At 36.1% G+C, this 25,612-nt stretch overlaps 2 protein-coding genes across 10 annotated transcripts in view; one reads left to right on the top strand and one right to left on the bottom strand.

Moving 5' to 3' along the window:
- The window catches only part of PARPBP (PARP1 binding protein), a 53,342-nt gene extending 51,957 nt beyond the window's left edge, over nt 1–1,385 (bottom strand). For 7 of the 9 annotated variants that reach the window (XR_011090422.1, XR_011090418.1, XR_011090424.1 and 4 more), the window contains exon 1: nt 1,248–1,385. The gene's annotated coding sequence lies outside the window, so the exon portion shown is untranslated. Of the gene's footprint in view, nt 1–1,163 lie in introns of all 9 variants that reach the window. The other 2 variants (XM_068663988.1, XM_068663967.1) reach the window with 2 other exon arrangements.
- On the top strand, nt 1,293–23,937 carry NUP37 (nucleoporin 37). Its single transcript, XM_068664029.1, has 10 exons — nt 1,293–1,434; nt 2,613–2,832; nt 4,439–4,563; nt 5,570–5,642; nt 11,734–11,828; nt 20,218–20,308; nt 21,584–21,765; nt 22,256–22,306; nt 22,634–22,727; nt 23,530–23,937. The coding sequence occupies exons 2-10, from the start codon at nt 2,677–2,679 to the stop codon at nt 23,641–23,643; spliced, it is 981 nt and encodes a 326-aa protein (XP_068520130.1). The 5' UTR covers nt 1,293–1,434; nt 2,613–2,676; the 3' UTR covers nt 23,644–23,937.
- Nucleotides 23,938–25,612: the final 1,675 nt, after the last annotated feature.

Here is a 25,612-nt window from a genome sequence, read left to right as displayed (position 1 = left end):
CTGCTTGTCCAGTCCATATCTATTAAAAGAGTTTAAAACTGGAAAGTTTTATTCACTATTGTTTCCAAGTTATTCATAAAGACATCTGATTTTTTTGTTGTTGTTGTTACCTATGCACAAAGCCTTTTTTCCTTTCCTCCCATAAGTCGTCATTCTCCCTATTTCCTTTGGAAACGAGTTTCAACATCAGTTTTGTATTTTACTATTTTGTGCTTTGGTCTTTCACCTTCTTGCATTTACTAAGCCAAAAATACCTGAGACTCAAACTGTCTTCTCTAAACCCATTAATTTCTGAAACACAATTCCCTAACGCTGCATACAGTACACAATGAAGACCCCCATCTTTTACTTTCAGACCACAAACCCAACCTTTCCCCTTATTTCATCTTGTTAACGCGTAGATCACTGCACTTATTTATTGGTAATTAGTATGATCAGGAACAGGAGAGGAGCAGGGAAAACAAAGCGACATCTTGCAACAAGCAAGACAAAGCAACAACTTACTTACCAAGATGTTTGCAGGGGAAGAGTTAGAATCACAGTATGGTTTGGGTTGGAAGGGACCTTAAAGACCATCAGTTTCCAGCCATGGCAAGCCATGTGCAGGGACGCCTCCCACCGTATCAGGTTGCCCAGGGCCCCATCCAGCCCGGCCTTGGGAACCTACAGGGATGGGGCATCCACAGCTTCTCTGGACAACCTGTGCCAGCACTTCACCACTGTCTAAGCAAAGAATTTCTTCCCAATATCTAATGTAAAGCCACAAGTTTTATTTACATTATTAAAATTTTAAGTTATTTAAGTTTTTAATTATTCCTCCTTGTCTTATCATTACACTCCTTGATGAAGAGTCCCTCTTTATCTTTCTTGCAGGCCCCCTCCAAGTATGTTAATTTGCTTTACTTTATCCCATTTACATTGACATGAACAAAAACCAGGAGTCATAGCAAACAAAACCGTTGGATAGGTACAAATCAGCCCAGGCCAGGCATAACAAACTCTCAATAAGGGGTTTCTGCCCCCTCACCCTCCTCAGTGAGGGAGGCTTCTGAGGAACAATACAAGTCACTGGGAGCCAGCACCCACCCTAACAACTCCAAAATAGCCCGCAGGACAAGCCCTGAACCTTATACCCGGTATTGCCACCACCGCCCAGGACCCACCCCAAACTCCGAGGGTCCCCCCCACTCAGCTCCCCGGGCACAACGCGAGGCCCCAGCAGGCTGAGGCTGCCCCCGCTCACCCACCTCCAGCCCTCAGGGGGCCGGGGCTGCCAGCATAGGCTCCGGTGCGAGGCGGCTGTCGGCCCTTTCCGCCGATTTTAATTTAAATCCTCCGCTGCCGCCCAATTAGCGAGCGCTGCCCCGGAAGCATAGGAGGTGGCCCGGGGCTGGGAGGCGCTGCCGGGAGCCGCAGCCGTGCAGGGCCGGAGAGGTGCGTGGAGAGGGCAGGGGGGAGCCGCAGAGGGCTCGGGGCTTCCCCCCAGACCCGAGCAGGAACGGGGGTTGGGCCCTTGCTGGGGCTGCACGGTGTGGGGTGGGCTCCTTTGGGGCAGCCGCTGGGCCCCCAAGGGGAAGGGAAGGAGCGGGGAGGTGAAGGGTGTGGGGAGGGGGGCTGGGTTGTCCCCCTGGTGCTGCCCCGGGGCATGGGGTCTGCCCTGGTGGGGAGCCTTCGAGGTGGCTAGGAGTTGTGTTTGGCCTTAGGAGCGTGGCGATGCGAGTTATGTGGCTAAGATACTTCTGTCAACGTGGTGGTTTGTTGTGTTGGTTAATAAGTACACGCTACAAACGTGGGGAGCCTCTTTGAGTCCCCGGTGATATCCCCATCAAACTGTGGTGTCTCCCAGGCGTGATGCTCAGCCTTGGTGCTGAGCCCTTCAGGTCATTAACGCAACAAAATATGATGAGGGTCTGAAGTTTAAAGCTATCTTTCCATGCTGCACGTGGAGAAAATTGTCATTTCTCAAAAGGTGTGCACTGATGTCAAATCTGGGATGATCCCAAAATCAGTTGTGTATCTCAGCCTCCTATGTGCAAGCACAGGAGTCTGATTTTCTTGAAAAGTGCTTGAATAGAGTAAAGCATTAATGTTTAGGTATACTTTTGATCCAGTTGAAAATTAACTTTTTCTGTGCAAGTTCAGAGGCATAGAGGCACTGTCTGCAGTTGGGTTGGCTTATGTCATGAAACAAGTATTCTGCAGAATTGTGTTTGCATTTAGAGTTTGGTGGGTTTAATTCTGCTTTTAGTTAGATACCCATTGTCCTTTAAAGAGGTACACCAGGGAAGAGAATTTGATGGTAGTAATACATAATTTGTTGTCATTTGGTTGAAATTCTTAAAATTACGTGTGTGACTTTTCTGGTATCATAGAGTTACTTAATCCCATGTCTTGATAGGTTGCCATCAGTAGCACAAAATCTGCAGTTGTTACTGATGTTTGTAGCTTAGTTAATCTCTTGATTGTTGGAATTACATGTTAAATCTGTATATAATGAGCTTAAATTGACCTTTTGTGTCCATAAATATGGTGTTATTGATTTGTTGCACCACAAATACTTTTTTTTCTTTATGCAAATACATAATGCATGCTTTTTAATACTTTCCATATAGGAACATTGACCTTCATCCTGAAGAAGACATCGCTTCCACGATACTTTGACATAGTCCCCTGAAAATGAAGCAAGATTCTACTAGAAATGCTGCTTACACTGTGGACTGTGAAGATTATGTGCATGTGATAAAATTCAATCCATTTGATAGTGGAGATGCATGTTCCCTCATTGCGTATGGTGGCAATAACTATGTAGTTGTAGGGACATGTAGATTTCAGGTTAGTTTGTGTTTATTGCTTTCATTAGTTGCTTCATGAAACTGACAGCATGTCTTCTGACAAAGACTAAAGTCACTTTCCTGCTTCTTTCCTTCCCCATTTTGCCAGAAAGTGTTTTACTCCTTTATTACATTGATGACTTCGGGACATTTGGTCTTAAAGAGAAAAAAATGTATACATAAATACATATTGGTATTAGCATCCTGCTGGTGTAAAGTTCTGTTTGAGTAGACTGCAATGAAAACAGGAGTGCTCTATTGGAAGAGTAATCCCAGTTCAGTATTTCTTGCAAATGTTTGTGACTACTGCCTGGGAACTTAAGCAGGTAGCTTTAGAAATATGTAACTTAACATTTGCTGTATGGTGTTTTATTTTTTTAAGGCTTTCAGGTAGCTATCAAAGCAGCAAAGATTTCAAATACCCGGAATAGAAAGGAATAATTAAAATTTCCAAAGTAAGCTTAGAGACATTTCTTTCAAGGAAGGACAGTGGCAAATAATTACTTAATATACATCTGCTTTCTAGTTTTTTTTTTTTTTTTTTTTACATCTCTCTCACAGACTATTAGAAACAGTAAAATATGTTTTTTTTACCTTGACATTATTTCCAGTCATCATATCATGAAAGTTTTTGAAAAGTAAAATAGCATACTGTATATTTTTATACGTAATACTATTTTTTTTTTAACGAGGCATGTTTTGTTTTTTTTTTTTTTTTCCCCCTGGATGCTTGAAAATCAATAGTAGAACACTCTTATCTTTGGAATCTATTTTTTTTTTTTTTCTTGAGCTCACTTCTCTGTTACATGGTACTGTTTTTATACTTTACTATCTAATATAGAAAACAGTATAACTGGTCTTTATTATTCCCCAAAGTCTTACTGTTGGAAATTTTCTGAAAATCACCTAGGGCCTTCCTAGCTTCTACATTATGCAGAGTGTATACAGAGAGATTTTTTTCCTTAAAACAGAATTGTGCAATAGAGAACATTTTGTCAAAATAGCCTTCAGTTATTTTGAGGTACTATGCTGGATCTTTTGAGAACTATTTGGAGATCAGTCGATAAGTCCACAATCCCAGCAACTGTTTCATCTTTGCCACCATCCAGTTCCCTCACCATTGGGAAGAATAGCCAAGGTAGTAATTTTTGTCATGTTAAATGATGAAGGGTACCTTTCTACCTGCTGCTGTTCTTCCAGAACAACCAGGTTCTAGCATTTTTCCATAAAATAAAAACAACTGGGAGAGAAGATGGCCTACATGGCCTCCTTGCTTTTGTTCCCATTATTTTGCATTTCAGTGTGTGTTTATCATGCTGTTGTCAGTGGTTCTGGTTGTATCTATGCTGTTATTGCTTGTGCAAAGAATGGGCTCAGCAGGTTTGTCTCGCAAGTCTTCTTTTTGTGCAATGTAGTTTTGGTTTTGTGCTATATTGACTTTGGTTTGAAACTGCAATCATTTAATGGATTTTTAATTACTTACATATTTCAAGTAAATACTTTCTTTATTGCAGCAGATACATCTAACTTTCAACTTCATATTAATCTGACTTGTTAGAAGTCATCAACCTGTTATTCTGAATTAGCTAACTACAGTATTTCTGTAGGAAGAGGATGCAGAAGTGGAAGGCATGCAATATAAGACACTACGAACATTTCATCATGGAATCAGAGTTGATGCCATAGCATGGAGTCCAGAAACTAGACTTGATGCTATACCTCCCCAGATAAGGTATTTTGAATAAATTACTATAATGAATCCTTGTCTCATATCTGTTTTCTCTAAGTCCTTAATATTGAACTAACTTTAATGCTTACAGCTGAAATATAACTGTGAAGAAATTGCTGTTGGAAGTCTGTGAACACCATTGGAACAACAGTTTCATTCTTAATCATCCTTATATATTTTTTTTCTGCTTCTTGCTTCTCTTTCCTCCCCACAGTGGATTCACAGTAGATACTAGATTTTTTAATTTTAGTCAGCCTGCAATCTTAGTTAGTCTTTTTGTTGTATGTATCTGTATAATGTGTATGTATCATTGTAAGAATGATACTAGTATCATGGCCTGCTTTGTAAAATTACACCTGATGTTCTCCATAGTATAGGCTAGATTAGGAGTAAGTCGGATGCTATTTGTGAGACCTGTCAAGCTGCAAGTCTAGAAAAATGGTCAATTATTAAATATGCACTTAACATGAATTCAGATGTTCTCAATTGCTTGTAAGCCTCTTCAAAACTATACTGTTTGCTTACTGCTACATATTTTTACAGTCTTTTCTTTAAAATAAGTTGGAGACTGGTTAATAAATTAATCCCTAGGTAATTTTAAACACTGATGATGAGGGTTCTGTTTTTTCTATCAGCCACTTCCTCCAAGGTAAATTCTGTGGCAGTTATGAGAGATTTCAGGTAATTCATAGTTGATTCAGATTTAGCTTTATAAAATGTTTTGTATTACTTTCCATTAAAAAGTGTTCTTGGCACTTGATACACCATATTTTATAGGCAAGCTCCAATTATAGCTCGGAATGCTTGATGCCAAAGCAGAAAAATTAGAATATACGTTTGATTGAAAATCTAAATTTCCTTTTGCATGTCATTTTGCAGGTTTAAAATGGGGTGAAACTCTTGGTTGATCTGGTTTTGTTTGTTGTTTTATTTGTTTATTTAAAAAAAAAAAAGTCAGCCATTACAGTGCTATCTGACAGAAGGGCTTTTCTTTTTCTGTTGAGTGTAGGTTTTGTACAGCAGCTTCTGATAGGAAGTTAAGGCTATTTACTTCAGACCTGCAGGACAAGAATGAATATAAGGTAAGGGTAACTGAGCTGATTTTGAATATTTCTTTAGTCTCTAGTGGAGTCTAATCTTTCACTGATCTTGTGCCTCGCTTTTCTTAATGTACAGTATGATGTAGAACACTGAACTCTGGCAGACCCATCATCTCTAGCAAAGATCAGTGTATTTAATATACCTTTCTATCTTTAAAGTGGGCATAACTAATTATCAGCTATATTATATTTTGATTTAAAAGTATTTATGTAACAGCCAAATTGACAAAAAGTAATTAGAGGTTTATTTGTGGTCTAAAACATGGTCTAAAAATATTCCACAGGTGAATTTGAAGTACTGTGTTGGAAAAGGTTCCTTTACATAGAGACCTGTAAAATATTATGTGGTATTGTTTATTAGACTTGTCTATATGGAGAGCAAATTTAATTATCTGTCTCTTTCCTTGGGGAACAGGAAAGTTGCAATGAAACCATTTCATACAGTAGAAGATTTAAAGAAAGAATACTGAATTTTTTACGTAACTGCAGACAGTTATATAAAACATGGCCATGGGCCAGCACTTGTTTATGTCTAAAATAAAAAGAAAGGGAATGACTCCTTCAAATACATTTTCACTTCCTGTTCTTTCAGTGTAGTGTTCTTTCACCAGTGATGTAAGAGGTGTCGGGTCTGAGATTTCTTTTGTTTGTAAGGCATTCTTGTTCTTTGTAACTCCTATGTCACTTGGGTATGTACATATTCTTCAAAATTTTGCCTTTGAAACAATACCCCAGTCCAAATATTAATATTAATTAGATGTTAGTTTGAATTTGTTTTGTTGAGGTTTCAGACAAGAACAAACAAAGCTAATCAGTGCTGAAAAATCAGGGGTGAGGGTTCCTTCTTTAGTGCTTTGGAATATGGTAATGCCTCTGAGAGTTGTGTATTCAATATGAAGGGGAAAAGAACTGACTTTCCTTTGTGGTTTGGCAGTATGTATTAGTAAGACAATATTTGTCATACAGAAAGTAAATTAATTGCAGATGTCACTCTTGGTCAAATAATAATGTAGTGAAATAAAGCTATATATAAGTAAAAATGGACATTACTAAAAAATAAAAAGTATTTCAGTTTCAGAGAAGATGTTCTATGTTACTTCATGCATGCACCTTCCCATTTTTTCCTTCCTTTGTGCTTGGTCCATCACCTTGTATAGCCTTGTCAGCCAGGAAGTAGGATAACTGACACGGTTGCAAACAGCTTGGCTGGCACTTCTAGCAAAATATTTCTAGAAATTGTTAACGTTGTTTGCTTGTAAGTTGATGTGTGTCACTCCTTACCAAAGTTACCATTTTATATAATATCTGCCAGTTTTGTGATATTGTAGACAAGCAGCTTTGATGGTGTGAGTTAATCTTTCAACTTTTTTAGCAGAATATAAAGTTACTTTACTCATTACGTATGTCTGTTTTAATTTGAGAAATTTATAGAATTGTCTGTAAGCACGCGGAAGAAAGAGAATAGGTAGACTCATTAATAACAGTATAGACAATTGAATGGTTAATTAGTGGAAATAATCAAACACATAGAAGAACCTGGTACTAGAGGCTCTAAATTCAGCTGTCTAGTCTCTCTCTCTCTCTTTTTTTTTTTTTTTTTTTTTGGATTAACAATGGGCCTGATGGACTGTCTGCTAAAATCAGTGACAAGTCTCTTAATTTCAGCATGGGTCAAGGCATGAATAAGTATTTTTTTTCCTTGTGTAATGAATATGAAATCTTTAATTACTGGGTGTTAACGACCAACAAATTTTTGTGTTTTTGCCAAAAATTGTGAAAAAGTGACAGCTGTGGTAGTTCATAGCCTTCATACCTCTTTTTGTCTCCTGTCTCTTATCATCTGGTCTTTAGCAGAAGGTGTTCTTTTATACATTCCGAAGCAGCCTTCATGTCTATACTAGTTTTCAGACTGTTGCACGTTGATTGAGGGCTCCTTCTAGACTAACGCTAGGAATTCTCAATGGGATGTGTTGTTTTCCTCAATAGGAACCCATTGCTTCCAGTTAAATAAATACATATGATAAATATTCAGCCTTACAACTTCACACAAAAGCATTTTTGATAACTTATGAACTTAAACTTTTTTTAAAATAGAAGTTTAAATAAGCAAGTTTATTCTAATGAAGAATTATATTAAGCTGTCTATTGCTGAATTATAATAAGATTACAAAAAAAACCACACTTAAAATAATCATTTTGAATATACCTGATGAGACAGTTATTTTGTAGTTTACTGTCAATGCATGATCAATATTAAAACCAGAGAAGCAAAGGAGGCAATGCAGTAGCACAGTCTGTGCTACTATTCTATTCTATTCTGAAAAGCTGTTTTTTCAAAATAGAATTTCTGTGATGTGTTACTGTTTTTCCCAGGTCTAATAAGATTTTTCTTCTGGTATGTGACCAACACAAATGAAACTTTAAAACATGTATTTCTAATTTAGCAGAATATATTACACAGTAGCTTTGTCTGGGTGCCTACAAATAAATTTAAAATGCCACACTTATATTTCTATTAAGATAGCAATTATTTTTCATACAAAAAGATTCTTTGAGGAACTGATTCTTCTACCCTTAGGACTTCGTTCTAACACAACCTGCGCTGACCTGCAGTTACAAGCTTCTACTGCAAAAGTATGTCAATTACGTAACACATCTGAAAAAAAATTTATGATAAGTCTTGACTGTAATGATCACAGAAGATGTATTAATACAGGAGGTGTTACGACTACGTGGCCAGATGAAGCTACAATAGATGGTTTATTTTTGATGCAACAGAATACTAAAGACCATTCGGGGCTTATGCTATGCAAATGAGAAGTTTGGGCTTCAGTTTAGCAATGAAGTTATTAGCTCTGTTTTTTGCCAATTTCACCACTTGAACTTAGTCTAAGAACTTCATCAAGGGTATACTGAGACTGAGGAAGAAGTAAAAATTCCTGTTTTTACTGGATCGGGCTTGGTCTAATGCTTAAAATGATCAGAAAACAGCTTAAAATGTGGATTATTTCCTAATAGTGAGAATCTCATTAGTGAAAAGGAATAGTGTGCTTATATTGGGGGATTGGACTAGATGATCTTCCAAGGTCCCTTCCAATCCCTAACATTATGTGATTCTTTGATTGGTAAAAATGTCTTTAAGAGCACGTTCCAGGTTTTTGTTTGTTTTTTGCTTTTGTGTGTGTGTTTTTGTTGTTGCTTTGACAAAAATTGGAGAAAATACTTTCTCCAAGTAGTCATCATAATTTCTTATACTTGGATGATCATTGAGCTATATACTTCTTGTGATTGGAAAAAAAATAACACCTAACTCTCATCTAAAGTATTTGGAAATCTCAGAGGTTCACAAATGTTCTATGAGCTATGCCGAGTTAATTGTAAACAGTTTGATAGAATGGTTTCTTAGTATTAGTCAATCAAAACCTCAGAAAAACTATTTCATGAACCTAAGGTTGAATACATAATGAACACATGGAAGACTTTGATCCATTGTACAGTGCACACTTTACACATGAGGTTTTAAAGGGAGGTACAAAATGTGCAAAAAAGCTGAGGGAAGTATGTCATTACAGTCAAAATGTAATCTCTGAACATTTTGTCTTTTATATTAAACAATTAGTATGTGTTGCTTCTGGAGGGATAGACAGAGTAATTTTACTCTGATTTCCCAGTGGAAAAACTGTCTTGATGTAATTATCAACAAGGAACTTCAAGTATACTGAGTTTTCCATTACTTTGTCAACACAACTAACCCAAAATTTATGGGCTGGATCAAGCCCAGAACAACAAACAAAAGGTAAAGTACGGTTGATGGATCTTCGTGAAGTCTTTTCTTGTTCTGAGGTTTTCATTTGGAAATGAATTGTGGCTTTCTTCTCCTGCTTCAAATTTTGTTTAATAAAAAGCATATTTCATGAAAACTGTGTATGTAAAATGAGGCAGGATATTTGAATTCTGAATGCTGAAAATTTTCAAAAGACTTGCATTTCTGTCTAAATAGTTTAGCATCATCTTAGGATGTATTAGTTCTAGTAAAATCCACAAGGTTTTATTGAAATTATGGGCTGTTGGGGGAAAAAAAATAAGTTGGCTGCTGAAAATGGTTCTGTATTGAACATTCATAACTTTTTAGAGAGGCAGCTTCATTATTGTGTATGGTTTACAGTTTTATTTTTTTCCTTTTTGATCAGTTGCATAGCTCGTTCTGAGGAACAAACACAGAGAACAGTATTTTGTTCTTTCAGAAAGCTGAGAAGTGATTGTTTTCATTCAACCTGGTTTTTCCTTGCCATCTCTTCATGTCATGCCATTATCCAGTGGATATTTTCGTGTCCTTTTTATAATACTTTGGGCAAAACAATAGCAGCTATGCCTAGTGACTTACTCAGTGAGAGTAAAGAGGATGAAACAGTAATAGATCCAACATCTGCATATGGACTTCAAATAATTGACTTCAAATTTTAAGTGATTTAAGTAATTACAATTGATTTTTTTTGGCATAAAAACCATAGTGAGAGAAAACACACATGAATCCTCAGATGGAACAAACTCTGATACTTACTAGCTACAGATTTTCTAATGAGATCAGAGATGATGTACTCATACCTAACAACCATGTGAATGAATTTGAATCATAGCATCATAGAATGGCCTGGATTGAAAAGGACCTTAAAGATCATCTAGTTTCAAACCCCCTGCTCTGGGCAGGGTTGAAAAAGTATTTCAGCAGGGTTGAAAGTACTTCAGACTCAGCCTAAATGAGATGAGTTTTGCCTGCTTGCTTAATGCTGAATCTGTATTTGAACTTTAATTTAGATGTTTGAAGATATTGTAAAGCTTAAAAGATTACTGATATCTGTAGATAAGTACAAAACACTTAACAGATTCGAGAAGAAAATGGTGTTGTGATTTTATGGCTAAGACAGCTGAAAAGCCTTCTGAATATGTAAAAAAATATCCTTTTAACTTTTACTAAAAACTGATTCTGCTTCTCATTCAGAGAAGCTATGTTACTAAGTTGGATTTCATTATAGATAAATTATTCTCAGTACTTTGAAATAAAAATGTCATGATTAATAAATTTTAGCTGAGGACAATTACATAGTAATAGTTTCCTTTGAAATGACTTCATGCTTTCTGATACAACTGTGAATGTTTGCTTTTGACTGCTGGTTCATATGTACATTCACACCATGGGTAATTATGTCCTATTATTTGAAAATGGATGATCTATTACTTTCACAGTAACAGTGTGCACTATACCCAATTTTCCTTACTCTTCAGTACGAGAGTATATAAAGCAAAGAGCATAAAGTACTATGTCAGTTTCTCTCAAATGTTTAACAGAAACTGTGATTAATGGCTGTGATATTGTGTGGCCTGCTTGTTTTTCATGTGCTGTTTTTCCTCACTTTTAGTTTTCATGAAGCCTTCAGCATGCATTGTTACTTGTTTCATTGAGACTTTTTTCACTTTTTATTCTAAAGGTAGCCTTTTGGTTCTTTGCCATCTCTGGTGGATATCTGCTCTTAAGGAATTTATATATTGACTGCTTGGGAAAGGGAATATACTGGACAAGTGATTGGCTTATTGCTCCTTCAGGAAAAAAACTCTCTTGCTGCTTGCAGGAATTCCTATTAAAAACTCTTGTTTAGAGATAAGAGTTACTTATGAATAATTGGAGTTCTTTAAAATCTATAAATTATGTGTACATTCACTTCCTGCTGATTTTCCTCTTTCTTTCTGAGATTTATTGTCTTCTACCTCCAAAATTCAGTGGTTGAAAAAGAATAAGAAGTTCTGGTCTGATCCACTTACCAGAGCATCAAGCTGACCTCTGTGGTAACGACAAGGAGCAGTGGGGTTCTGTTCACCTACAGTGTAAATATACACAAGCATTAGAGGTTTTAAATATCTCCAGTTTTACTAATGAATATTTTTCCCTTCGATGTAGAAATGATAACTTTATTTTACACTCAAATCTTTCATTGACTGGATCTGTTGAATATATTGTTGACTAATGGTGGAAAAGTCTGCTCAAAGTTAAAAATATTTCTTTTTTTCTGGTTGACAGATGTTTGATGGCCACTCAGATTACATTAATGATCTGGTGTTTTCTCCCAAAGAAGGTCAAGAAATTGCAAGTGTAAGTGATGATCACACTTGCAGGTATGCATTTTGCTCAAAATATCATTGAAATAATAGTTTGGCTTTTTCTATGTGTGTATATGCTTCCTTACTTATTTTTAGTAGGTCTTCATTTTGAAAGGGAAGATCAGTCATGTGAACTGGGTTGTGGGGGGTTGTGTTTTGCTTTTTTTTTTTTGGTGTGTGTTTTTCTTGTTGTTTGTGGGGTTGTTTTTTTTGTTGTTTTGTTTTGTTTTGTTTTTCAAAGATAACTGGTTTTGAACTTCCTAGATGAATGAGAAGAAAAATGTTCTGCCTTGGTATTATGGAGAAGATTATTCTGGGAGTTATTGAAAAACACATGAAAGATGGCGCAGTTATTGGTGATGGCCAGCACAAGTTGATGAGGGAGAATGTTCTGTTCAGCGAACTGAATTTCCTATTGTGACAAGGTCGCTCATCTAGCTGACCAAGGAAAGCCAGTAGATGTGATATTTTCGTATTTGAGCAAAGTTTTCACTAATGTTTCTTCCAGTATCCTTCTGAACAAAATGCCCAGCATACAGCTAGACAAAACCATAATGCAATGGGTGAACAGTTGGCTGAGTGTCCTGCTAAAAGGGTTAAAGTAAATGGGGTTACATCGGGCTGGATGCCAGTTACTAGTGGGGTTCCACAAAGCTTCAGTCAAGGGCCAGTTCTCTTCAATGTTTTTATAAATGATCTGGATGCAAGACTCAAATGCGCACTAAGTTTGTAGGTGATACTAAATAAGGAGAAGCTCTTGACTCTGTCGAGGGTAAAGAGGCCTTGCAAAGAGATCTTGTCAAACTGGAGGTCTGAGCAATCACCAACAATATGAAGTTTACAAGAGCAAGTGCCGGATTCTGCACCTGGGAAGGGACAACCTTGGATGTATGTACAGACTGGGGGACGAAAGGCTGAAGGGCAGCTCTGCAGAAAGGAATTTGGTAAATGGCAGGGAGGGCCAAGCACATCCTGAGGTGCATCAGGCACAGCACTGCTAGCTAGTCAAAGGAAGTGATTGTGCTGCTCTACTCTGTACTGATGCAGCATCATGTTCAGTATACTGTGTGCAATTTTGGACACCATAGTATAAGAGTCATACAACTGTTAGAGAGTATCCAAAGGAAGGCTACAAAGAGGGTGAAGGGTCCAGAGGGCAAGACAGGAGGAATGGCTGAGGTCCCTTGATTTGCCCAGCCCAGAGCAGAGCAGGCTGAGGGGAGGCCTCATGGCGGCCTGCAGCTCCCTCATGAGGGGAGTGGAGGGGCAGGCGCTGAGCTCTGCTCTCTGGGGACAGCGACAGGACCTGAGGGAACGGCATGGAGCTGGGACAGGGGAGGATCAGGCTGGGGGTTAGGGAAAGGTTCTGCATCCAGAGGGTGGTCGGGCACTGGGACAGGCTCCTCAAGGCAGTGGTCATGGCACCAAGCTTGCTGGAGTTCAAGTGTTTGGATAATGCTCTCAGACACGTGGTCTGATTTTTACATAGTTCTTTGTGGAGCCAGGAATTAGATTCGATGATCCTTGTGGGTGTCTTCCAACTCAAGATATTCTATGATTATGTACACTGTCGATTTCCCCAGGTGGGATAGAAATAAAAAAAAAAAAATCTCCAAGAATAGGAGACATAAGACATGATGTACAGCTCTCAGCTGTACAGACTCTGTCCATCCATTCTATCTTCAAATGAGTCAAGTTTAAAACCAGTATACTCATGTGAAATTGTTTGCTTACCTGAACTTATTAGCCTTACTGGTAGATGCAATTATATAGACTAAGGACAGTATCATACTGACACAGTGAATTATATATTTGCTCTTTGAAGTTATGACCATATTGATTGCTATATACATGACCATTTAATGTTCAGGGGAAGAAAAAAAGTGCTATAAGAACAAAGGAAAAGATCTTGTGTTTGAAGCAATCTGCTACCTGGTAAGAGAGAAAGAAATAGCTGTTAGGATGATTATTCTGTGTATGAGATTTTGTAAAGGGCAGAACATCAACTGGTGTAAATCAGTCTAGTAGCATTAGTAGAGCTACTCTGTCTTATGTGAATTGAAAATCTAAAAGGCCTGTGATTTTTCAAAACCCCTAGGGAACTCAAAAATAGTACTTTAACCAGCAGGCAGATTTTCCACAGCTGCCCTGTCTCTATTTCCAACAAAATCATTAGGAATGAGTAGTAAAAATGTGTATGACTTATTCCTAGCTTGTTCCAATTTATTCTCTATTCTTGATTTTTTTTTTTTTTTATTAGATCTAAACTAATGTTGGGTTTATTCAGCAAAGAGGTATTTGAATATGTGGCATGTTTTGTTTATTTTTTGAAATGCTCAGTGTTTCTGAGATAAGAGGACTGTTTTAAAACCAATAGTCTGATACTAAAGGAGAAGGAAATACAAATGATTTAATTAGTGTATGCTATCAGGAGTTAATAACTGAAGGACAGTTATGCAGTAAACCATAAAATCTATGGTTCAAAGCCACGTGAAGTAAGCAGGATTTTTTTTGGCTACTTGAGTTCTTATTTTTTCCATTTATGCATGTGGAGCATGAAGACTTTTTTTTACTGAACTTAAAGGTTAAACTTTCAAAAGTAATGGAAAATGCATTCCCTCAGACTTACCAAAATCATTCCTTACTTACTGTGTAATTTGCTTCAGCAGTAATGTAAGAAGAGGAATAATTTTTCTGTCTGTACTCAGTTTCTACTCAGAAATTTTTCTCAGGATACATCATCTGTTAATACCTTTGGAATGAAGTAGTAGAACAATTAGCACAAGAACAAGGAGTTTCAAATGTGTCAGAGTTGTTCTGTTAGAGTTCCACCTCTGTGTCTTGATATAATTAACACTGTGCCTCAGTATGTATATCATACAGAGCAACAAACAAGTTCTTCCCTCCTCTTCACTCAGGGGTAAGTTTAGCAGAGATACATAAGGAACACAAGTTTTCAATTTTCATGCATTAAACAATCTTGCCACAAACTGCTGCAACAGTTACATCTCATGGCTGGCTTTGGTCTTTTGTTGTTGCTGTTGGAAGACAGTGTTAAGTCAGATACCAGTTGAGAAGAGGCTGTGGTGATGCCTTCAGCATTCTTACCTTTAAATAGTTAGTTCAGGAGTTCTTGTTGCTTTAATACGTAGCTTTCCTGGTCTTGTTGGTCTCACAAGACCAGCTGCAAAGTAGAACTGATTATTTAAGACTGTTTAAAAATACTCGAGCATCAAAATAATTGCAGTTGTCTTCTGTGCCATGTAGTCGTAAATTGAAGGGCATTCATTGACAAGAGGTGTTGGTTTATAAATCTGATGTACACTTGAAAATTATCATGATTCTCTGCACTGACAATCTCAAAACTAATATAACCTTAGAAAGTATCTTTTTTTTTTTAAATAATACACCTTTGCAATATTCATAAACCCCACCATGTTACAGTTATTCACAACTGTATATATATACAAGATCAAAATTCCCACAGCTGTAAAAATTACAAAATAAATAAATAAATAAAAGATTAGAAGTTGCAAAAAAGCTGATTGAAAAATTCAAACCCTGTGTTCTGTGTATTGTGCGTTACCTTCCCAAGGATGGCTAGATTCCAAGATGGATGAAGCAGTTCACAAACCTATGGTTTACTTATGTCTTTGGCAGGCTATTGCAAATTTCAAATTTTGTTTATTCTATATTTTAAAGTATAATATGGAGTAAACTAATGAAGAACTTGCGAGACATTTTCCTGTATTTCACTTTTTTAAGCATTTCATAATTGTTTTACTCTTCCATTAAGAACAGAAAAAAATACAGTTTTTAAATTTGATAGCAAAATTATAAAGAAAATGGTTAAAAATGCTGGTAGAGGAAATAGCTAAAATAGTTACTGTTAAATTATTAATTGCAGTAAAGAAAAATGTGAATCAGTTTTATCGATGAGTCATATGTGTTAATGTGGAGCACAGTTAAAGTAAAATATAAATAAAGAATCATAGAACAGCTCGGATTGGAAGGGAACACCAGCTAACTCCAACATTTCTTCCATGGGCAAGGAAGCCACCCCACCATATCAGGTTGCCAAGGGCCTCATTCAACCTGGCCATGAACAACTGCAGGGATGGGGCATCCACAGCTTCTCTGGACAGCCTTTTCCAGTGCCTCACCACCCCCTGAGTGAAGAATTGCCTGACTGAGCAAAAAATTGCTCTCCATCTTTTTTATACGCCCCCTTTAAGTATTGAAAAATTGCAGTGAGGTCACCCCAGAGCTTTTTCAGCCTGTCTTTGTAGGAGAGGCACTCTAGCCCTCTGATCAACTTCATGGCCCTCCTATGGACCTATTCACACAGACCCACACCCTTCTTGTGCTGGGGGCTCCAAACTTGGACACAGTGCTCCAGGTAGCATCTCTCAAGGGCAGAGTAGAGGGGGACAATCACCTCCCTCAGCCTGCTTTGATACAGCCCAGGATGCGGTTGGCCTTCTGGGCTGCAAGCACGTGCTGCTGGCTCATGTTGAGCTTTTCATCCACTCCCAGGTCCTTCTCTGCAGGGTTGCTCTCAGTGAGTTCTTCTCCCAGTCTGTACTTATGTCTGGGATTCCCCTGACCCAGGTGCAGCACCTTGCACTTGGACTTAGGTTCACATGGGCCCACTTTGCAAGCTTGTTCAGGTATCCAGGCTTGTCAGTCACTGTCAAGTCCAGTTTTTGTTGCACATACCACAAATATCAGTCCATCAGGAGGTTAGTTTTAGTCTCTATACAGAGATTCCTGGGGAAAGGTTTAATATCACTGGAAAATAAATATAACTAAAGTCACAAAATTTATTATATTGTTTGTAGTTCAGTTGTTTAGTTTTGTTTCATTTTTCTACCTATAGCATGTTTGTTTACATGGTACTCTTATGTCTTAGTTATTTTGCATAGGTATTTCACTAGACAGTAGACAAGAAAAGTCAGTGATAAATTATTTATTTTTTGTTGGTTTTATTGGTTGATTGGTGTTTTTTCTTTTTTTTTTTTAATGTTTTCAGTGCTTGTTGCATTTGTGTCTTACTTTGTTAGACCAATTCAGTCTCTGGCCATATTGTAAAGTTGCCTTTCTCACTTATTCCTGCCTTAAATTTATATTTCATTTGTGTCTTCCCACTTTGTGCTGTCAACTATAGATTTTTTTAATAAAGTATTTTATTCCATGTTCTATGTTCATCAGTTTGTTGTGATAGAATTCCACAGTATTTCTTCATACAAGAAATATGATAGCAAAATAGTTATCCTTTTTGAGCTATGCTGATAGTGTTTATCAAACTAGCTGTGCATTATAATTGATGAAAATAATTGGGAGTCTTGAATTATTTTTAGGAGTCTAGCTTGTGGCTTTGCATGTTTTTTGTATGCATCCCTGTGTGTCCCCCCAAAGTCTTACATGATACTTCTTATACCTCGCAGTCAAAACCAAAATATTAACCATCAATTTTGGTTATACTTTTGGTTATACAATTGCAATGCAAGTATGTCTGCTGGAGATACAAAGAAACTTTAAGGATATTTAAGTCAAATTTTTAAAAGAAAAGGAAACAAACAAACAAAAAAAAAAAACACAAAAAAACTTGTTGGTCATTTATAAGAGTAGGTCAGACAGTTCAAGGATAGCCAATCCTGCTTTGTGGTGAGGTATTAGATGGTATTAGATGTCACAGAAAGATACTAGATGTTCTGTGCCCCAAGCCCACTCACAAAGATTGCTGGAAACCTTATGTTAAAATAATTTATTTTTTTTTTACTTCCATTGTCTGAAGATTTTAGAAATGCCTTAAAGTTACAATATGGTTTTGTTCTTATACTATTCTTTTTGATGACTTTTATTCATTTATAATTTGGTTTTGCTCTCTAGCTAGAATTATTCATTATTCAGAAAGTTAGAATGTACAATAAGGGTAATCTCTATTGCCACAAAACAGGTTTTCAGATGTTCCAATGAATACTTTGGCAATTTTAATAAAAGTCCATTTTGTAAAATTGCTGCACATACGCCGCATGTCATCATCCACATTCATGTATACTACATAAAATATAGTTGTTCCAACATAGTTTGAATAGCTCCATGCTTTGAGATAACTGCAGTTGTCATTTGTTCATTTAATCACAGCAAGTGAGTGATAAGAGGAATATACTAATATTTCAAGAGTTCTCTTGAATGACATTTGTAGCTATATCTAACTTTGTATTAGCTTAAATAGTGTGATCATTGCAGTATATGATTCTCAATTTTTAGTTATGTAAAAATGAATTAATTTACTGAGCAGATTATATGTAATTTTGAGGCTTTCCATTATTCCAACTTTGGCCTTCATTTCAACTGGGGTTATTCAAACTTATATCCTTTAAATTTATTTTGGAATCTTTTTATAACTATTGGAAAAAAATAATAATAATACCATAAGCTCAGTAAGTCTGTTCAACAATAGTTGATGGAGGGAGGAGGGTCGATAGAGGGTGATGCAATGCAGAGTTACAAAAAAATAAGAATGTTTGGATAAAAGTAGACACTAGTTTGAGTATAAAAACATGGTAATATTAGTGAAGTTTCATGGGGTTTGAATGGGAACCAAGATGCTAGGTCTTTATAGATTGATTTATGTGATAGGAATGTGGAGAGAACAGGAGGCTTTTTTAGCATCTGTAGCTGATTTGGTTATGATTACTGAGTAACTGAAACTCAGTTTGGCTAAAACTTGTGTCTGCACATTTGTAACTTGTGCTAGTCAAAAAGAAATATTACAAAGAGTTAATTTCCATAATCACAAATACATTTCCATAACAACACATTCTTGATGCATTCAGTCAAGGATCTATTTTGATATGTATTGTCAGTTTCTTTCCAAAACTAAATGATAACCATGTTTGTTATCAATAGAGAAAGAAGGAAATATATGAGGGGCATTTATCCTTTTTTTTTTTTTTTTTTTTTTTTTTTAATTTCTTTCTTTCTATAGTGTTTGTTACTAGCGATCCCAACATCCTGACAAAATAAGAGATACTAGTTTGGCATTTTATAAATAACATAGTTAGGGAAGTAGAAAGCATAAATTTCTGTCTCAACACCTAATAATCTCACTCAGTTCAGGGAAGGAAACATGATGGCATGCTTCTTTGGCCAAAATGATTCACCGTCTTCTGTTATATCATAATTTTCTCCCTGCACAGTAAATACAAATGGAAAGTGTTGATTTGACTTGGACAAATCTACAAGGCAAAATTTCTGGCAATAGAAGAAAGTATTGTATGTTTCTAAATTACCTAATCAAGTAGATATTTCATTTTTTAAACAGTTGTCAGGTTTTTGTTTTGACTTTATTTTAATAAGGACGCTGATCCTTCAAGATTGGAGACTGTGTTTTCTGCAGGGAAAACAAATATTTGATCTGTTGTGGTTTGGCATAAGAAAATAACATTGTTCATTAAATATATTTACTTTGTTCCCATATATTTTGTCTAGACTTATGATGTATTATTTAAGAATTTTTTGAAATCTTTTAAATATAAAGCTCTCAGCACCCTGGTGAGATATAAACTAAAAAAGTCTGGAGGAAGTCAGCAAAAATCCCCTAGAAAAAAAAAAAAACAATAATAGTTATATAGCCACTCATCTAAAGACTGAGCAGAACACTACACTTGAAAATCTGGCTGATTCTAAGGTTTTGTATGTCAGTAAGGAAGGATGTATGTATATATATTTGTGTATTAAAATGCATATAAATAGCACTCTAACTTGTGGTTAAAATTTATGTTCACAACTGTGATGTCCTTGTCCTACAACTGAACTCTTGATTTTGTAGGAAATGAGGCAACTGAGCAGTGGCTATGAGGTAAAATAGTATCTGTATTGTTTTTGCTGCATTTTATAAGCTGGGTAGCTTCATGGCTCAGTAATGCTCACATGGAGTGCATCCAGAGAAAACTCACTCATCATATAACCCAGTTTTGGTGTTTCAGCATACACTTCCCTGTCAATCTATGTTGACCCAATACTGCAGTGTTGACTTATGAAAAAAGAGAGAAGGTATCATCTAGATTTCACATCTAGACAACTAAGCTTGTCAAATTGTTTGGATGTTGCCCTTTCAAATCAAGGGTGTACCTAGTTCATTTTTTAATTACTCTCTTCAGAACTGGCTTGCTTTTACTGACTTCCATGCACAAGTATTAAGCATCTGCAAATTTAATTCTAGGTGTTCCATTAGTCTGTTTTCTTCTTGAAGTGATAAAGCATGAACAGTGTTTCATTTGATCACTTCCTTTGTTGGATGTATTGAGGCACCAAATCTTAACTTATTTCAGTCAAATGGCAATACACAGCTAATTACTTGACCTTTTTTTCTTTTGTTTTCTTTTTCCTCTTCTAGAGTCTGGGATTTGCAAGGAAATGAGAAAGCCCATTTTGTTTTACGTTCTCCTGGAATGAGTGTGTGCTGGCATCCTGATGAGGCTTTTAAGGTTGTGCTTTACAGCTCTTCATCACTACCACCCTTAAAATAACAGGAGGATGTACTTCTCTAACTATGAATCTTTGATGCTATAGTAAGATTTAAGTTTGGAGAGCCTGTGGATATTGAAACTAGATATTGGAAAGATCTGCTAATGTGAAATCACTGTAAATAAATTCTCAATCAGATTCTTCTCTTTTTACTGTCAATCCCTTGCTCTTCCCATGAGAAATACTCCTTAGTGATTACATACATCAGTCACTGCTGATTGCGTAATAACTTACAGTTACCAGAGGACAATTTGTATCAGTCATGATAGCAAGATTCACTGATAACACAGACTCCTGTAAAGCAAGCCAAGTATCTGTTTGAAGTTACCAAGAGAAAAATATTCAGCTTCATTAGCTGAATTACTCTAGTCCTTGCAATCTTGTATTTATTATTCCTGTTGTGCGAATCAATAACTGCCTTAAGTAGCTGCAAATAGCTGTTCAGGTTACCACAAAAACACACTGAACAACAGAAAAAAAGCAGTCAAATCAGGTATCAAAATATTTATTTAGCTATAGAGAGAAAGGCTTGGTGTTCTTCCTATAGTTTCCACCAGTATCTTAGGCCTTACTAAGAAGACTGTTGACTCCAGTGTCATCAAACTTGAATGTTTGCCACTATATTTGGTACGGGGCAGTTTAGTTCACACAACAAATTTACTAGATCAGCCCTAAGCTAATTAGGGCTCTGATAAGCACTAATTAGCCCTATTTTTTCTGTGCAAAGATATTGAAATATTACACCAATCTTATATATTAGCTTGTTTTTAGTCTGACCCTTATCAAAGAGCAGGCAAAGGAGATTTTTTTTTTATTATTATTTTTTTTAGTAAATAAAATCCCCTTCAAAAAACTAATAAAACCTTACAGGCTGGTGGTTATTGAAAAGTTTATTGAAGTTCAAAATTCTTGGTGCACCATGTCTTCTAGTTTGTAACCGAGTGTGTTTCTGTGACAGCCATGTTTTCCCAAGCAGCTTTGGATGTTGGGGGACAGGAGTAGGTGGGGATGGGAGAGGAGGGGACAGAGTATTTTTAATGCTGCTTTGCCTTCCTTAACTGTTGTTCATGACTGTCTGAAAGGCATCCTCCTCATTCAGAATGCATTTTTTAATCATTTAATAAGGAAGCTCTTTTACGTTGCTTAACAAAAAACAAATATATTCTATTTTAACAGCAAAAGCTTAGATAAAATCTGATTCATTACAGGCTAAGTTCTATTAATTTCTCTTACAGCTGATGGTAGCGGAGAAAAATGGGACAATACGATTCTATGATCTAATTACACAGCAGGCCATCCTCTCCCTAGAATGTGAACAAACGCCACTGATGTCAGCAGACTGGTGTTTAAAGAATACTCTTAAAATTGGAGCAGTTGCGGGAAATGATTGGCTCATATGGGATATCACTTGCTCCAGGTATTTTTATGTACAGGACATGTATTTCTTCAGAATCTCCTTAAGCAGCCCACGAAGTAATGGGGCTACTTTGGTAAAATACCAGTTAAATGCTCAGTGTATTACACCTCCTTTTCAGTAAATAAATGAACGTTCTTCAGCAGCTATGGAATCAGTACAGATCATTCTTTTTCATGCTTATTTCTATCAGTATTTATCTGTGAAAAATACTATGCTGTTTCTTTTGGTCCACTTCAGACAGCATCTCTACTGTTTACCTCTCATTGTAAGGTTTATGCATTTATTACAATCATAAATACCTCAGTAGAGTCACTACCTATTTCAGTTTTCTTCTTCCAAATTGAAATGTAAGCTGCAGGAAAGCTGTTTTTCCCTCAGCTTCTTCACAAACAGTAGCCAATGTTTCCCCTTCATTGCTTAAAAGTATGGTTTGGATACTTAATGCATAGTTGTTTGCAGAACAGTTTTTTACATGGCATGTCTGTTTTAGTTATCCGCAGGATAAGAGACCTGTCCACGTTGATCGAGCCAGATTATTCAGGTATAAGTGCTATCTATATTTTGTTATCTCAGTTTTGTTTTTGATATAGTCTGTGTATATGCAAGCACTTACTTGGGAGTTTAGGGACAACTGTGTCTCTTCACTCACTTTTAGTGGGACCTGCTCCATAATCTTAGTGAAATTTATGAATGACCATTAAGTTTTTCTGTAACACAACATGCATACAGGGCTGTGGGCGGTGTATTTATTTCTTTGGTATCAGTGGACTATCTGATGGCTTCACACAGTTACTCACAAAGGAGAGAACTCCAGCATGTGTGCACTTTTGTTAGGAATATTGTAAAGGTATGTTCCTTTAATTCATAGGTGGTCCCGTGTGAATGAAAACCTGTTTGCAACCACTGGATATCCAGGAAAGACAACTACTCAACTGCTTGTTCATCATTTAGGACATCCGCAGGTAAATTTTGAATTCAGCTTTCAGATGGAATTGCATCTGTCCTTTTCAAATCAAACTCATAAATAGTTAAAAGCTGTAGCTAAAAAGTAGCCCAAACCATCCAGTAATGCTGCTTTGTCATTTTTTTAATTATTTTTGTGTCTCATCCATTCTAAAAAAAAATCCATTCTAAAAAAAACTCCCACACACTATTCAACCTGTTATTTAAAATGCAGTATGATCTGTATGTTTTATTTTACTTTGTCTCATTCATACAAAGAGAAAAAAAATAGCTATTTATTTAATAAATTCTTTTTTATTTGTAATTCTAAGGATGCAAAAATCATCTGGTTGTGTATTTTTGAGGTTTGAATTAGTAATGATCATATGTTCAGAGACAGTGCAAGTAAAGCACAGGAAGTATTTTGGTTTTGCTGATGTTAGTGTACATTTGCAAAGTTTACAATAAAAATATTATTTGCAAACATAGTAGTTGTGAGTACACATAATGACAGGAAGTCATTACAACAATTTCTAGGTTTGAAAGCATGCATTAAAAATAATAATGTTAATAAAAATAATGAAAATAGGTAAATAGTTTGTTATCACGGAATTTTTTGTTTCATCTTCCTTAAGTGTAGTAAGTAGCTACTGGAACTGGGTAGCAGATAATCAGATTTTTCGGTGTGATTTCTGTTGTATTTTCACTGTGTTTATTAAGGAGTATTAGATATGTGGGGATTTGCTCGTGTAACTTGGTCTATGTGGTATAATAATCACTCATGGTAAGTTGTATTGATATCAGTCTTGTTCTTTTTTTAAGCCCATTCTTACTGGTACTGCAGCTGTAGGATCTGGACTGACCTGGCACAGAACTCTTCCCGTATGCGCAGTTGGAGGAGACCATAAAATTTTCTTTTGGGTAACTGAAATGTAAAATAAGCATTTGCTTCCAATATTTGTACATTTGACACTTTGTTACTTACCTTAAAACATATACTTTTTAAATGTTGTATTTGGTGTGAATTTATTTTTTAAAAGTTTTTTAAAGAGATTTTGTATCTGACAGTCTCAGTTGTTTTCAGAGAGTACCTACAGCAAGAACAGCTGTCTTTGCCTTAACTTTCTGTACCATCACTGTTCTATAAGAAAGAGATACAATATGTAATATCTTAAAATGTTGTCTGTGCATGTGTTTGTTGAATAAAGTATTTCCACAAACTGGGAAGAAGCTAATGGTGTAATCATAATAACTTTAAGCAGTATTATTTCTATTAAGATAACATACGGTTTCAGTCCCAGTATACCAAACAGCTTGTGTGGTGTTTTTTTTGTTTATTTGTTTTGTTCTTGTTGTTGTTTATAACCTTTTACAGGAAAATCTGAGTTTGAAAGTTCTGGTTATTTATTTATTTTTTCAAAAAGATATTCTACTGCTGCTCACTTTAAAATATAAAACGTATAAAGCTGTTCTGAAACATTTCTTCTCCTGGAAGTCACACTCCATTTTTCTGTATGTTCCTATACACATTTAAAATATGTTCCTACTTTGTAATGAGTTATCTCTTAAGGTTTTTAAGTCACCTTGGACTGTGGACTAATTAAAAAAAACTATTATTTTAACACAAAGTTTTTGAATATCAACAGACAAAAAAAAATCAGGCTTAACTGTTGTTTATTTGTAGTTTTATTTGTTGTATTTGTAGTTTTTATTTGTTGTTTATCTGAGCTACCAGCAAACTAAAAGACATATTCCAATCTGTTATCATTATTGATTTATATTTATCAATGTAAATATTTTTTAGAAAAACTATTTAGTAATTGAATTGGTACAGTTAAAACCTGTAAGGTCTTTTTAACTTCAGGGTTGTCCTATGTATTCTAAAGTGAGTTACCCTCTTCTAAACAGGAGAGATTTGCTGTATGCTACCACCATTTGCTTCTGTGTGAACTTTCTTAATATTCAGTAAAGACTTGCCACAACACGAACAAAAAGCAATAATTAGCCTAGACTGGGAACTTCCATTTGTTTAGATAGTAACGCCCCATCTCCATAAATCATGATATAATCAGGCAACTGCAACAATCTGAAAGACCTTCTTTCACTTTCTGTAGTGGAGTCCAAAGTCGTGAAATCTGAAAGACAGCTTACTTTGCTAGGCTTTCTATGAAAGAGGTCATTCTTAATGCAATAGTAGAGATCCTTCGATGGAAAGCAAGAACATTATTTAATCCAAAAGCCAGGTGCCACAAAGAATAAAGAGATTTGGTGTAAGGGTATCTAACAGATTGAAATGTGGGTAAATATTTTGGTACTACCATAACATCCAGTCATAATGAGTTGCATGCAACTTTTTGACCTCCTTTTTTGTTTTCTTTTTTTTTTTTTTTCCCCCAGTCATTTTCCCACCCACATACAATGCAACGAAAACAGATTTAGTAATAAAAGTAAGTATTCAGATAATCTTATAAAAACGTTTTGGTTATTCCAGCTTGTTATAGAAAAGCACCAAAAGTTCAAAACATGCAAAATAGCACAGAGAAGTTGTGCAAATAAGTCTCAAAAGTGCATGACTGCTTCGCATGCAACCAAGAATCGTACAGCAGTGTTCTAGGTGTCTTTGCTGAAGTGCATTGTGTTTCATCACACACGATCAGGCTGCTGGAGGCTTTGCCTTTGGTTATTCCATTTCACCAAGCATTTCATCACTTGTCTTAATGTTGGCGTTGTCCAGTGCCTGTTGGCTTTCGATTGTGAAAGGGCATGGAAGACAAGCTGTGCTAATGCAGAAATGAATGAGTTCCTCTTGATGTAGCACACTCCTAGGTGTTATTTCACAAAAAAAAAAAAAAAAAATTTAAAAAAATAAAACTTGCTTATTTAAATTCTAAAGGAGGCTAATGTT

Source organism: Anas acuta, chromosome 1 (genome assembly GCF_963932015.1).
Source record: "Anas acuta chromosome 1, bAnaAcu1.1, whole genome shotgun sequence".
In the NCBI taxonomy this organism is placed as follows: domain Eukaryota; kingdom Metazoa; phylum Chordata; class Aves; order Anseriformes; family Anatidae; genus Anas; species Anas acuta.
This window is presented reverse-complemented; position numbering and strand designations above follow the sequence as displayed.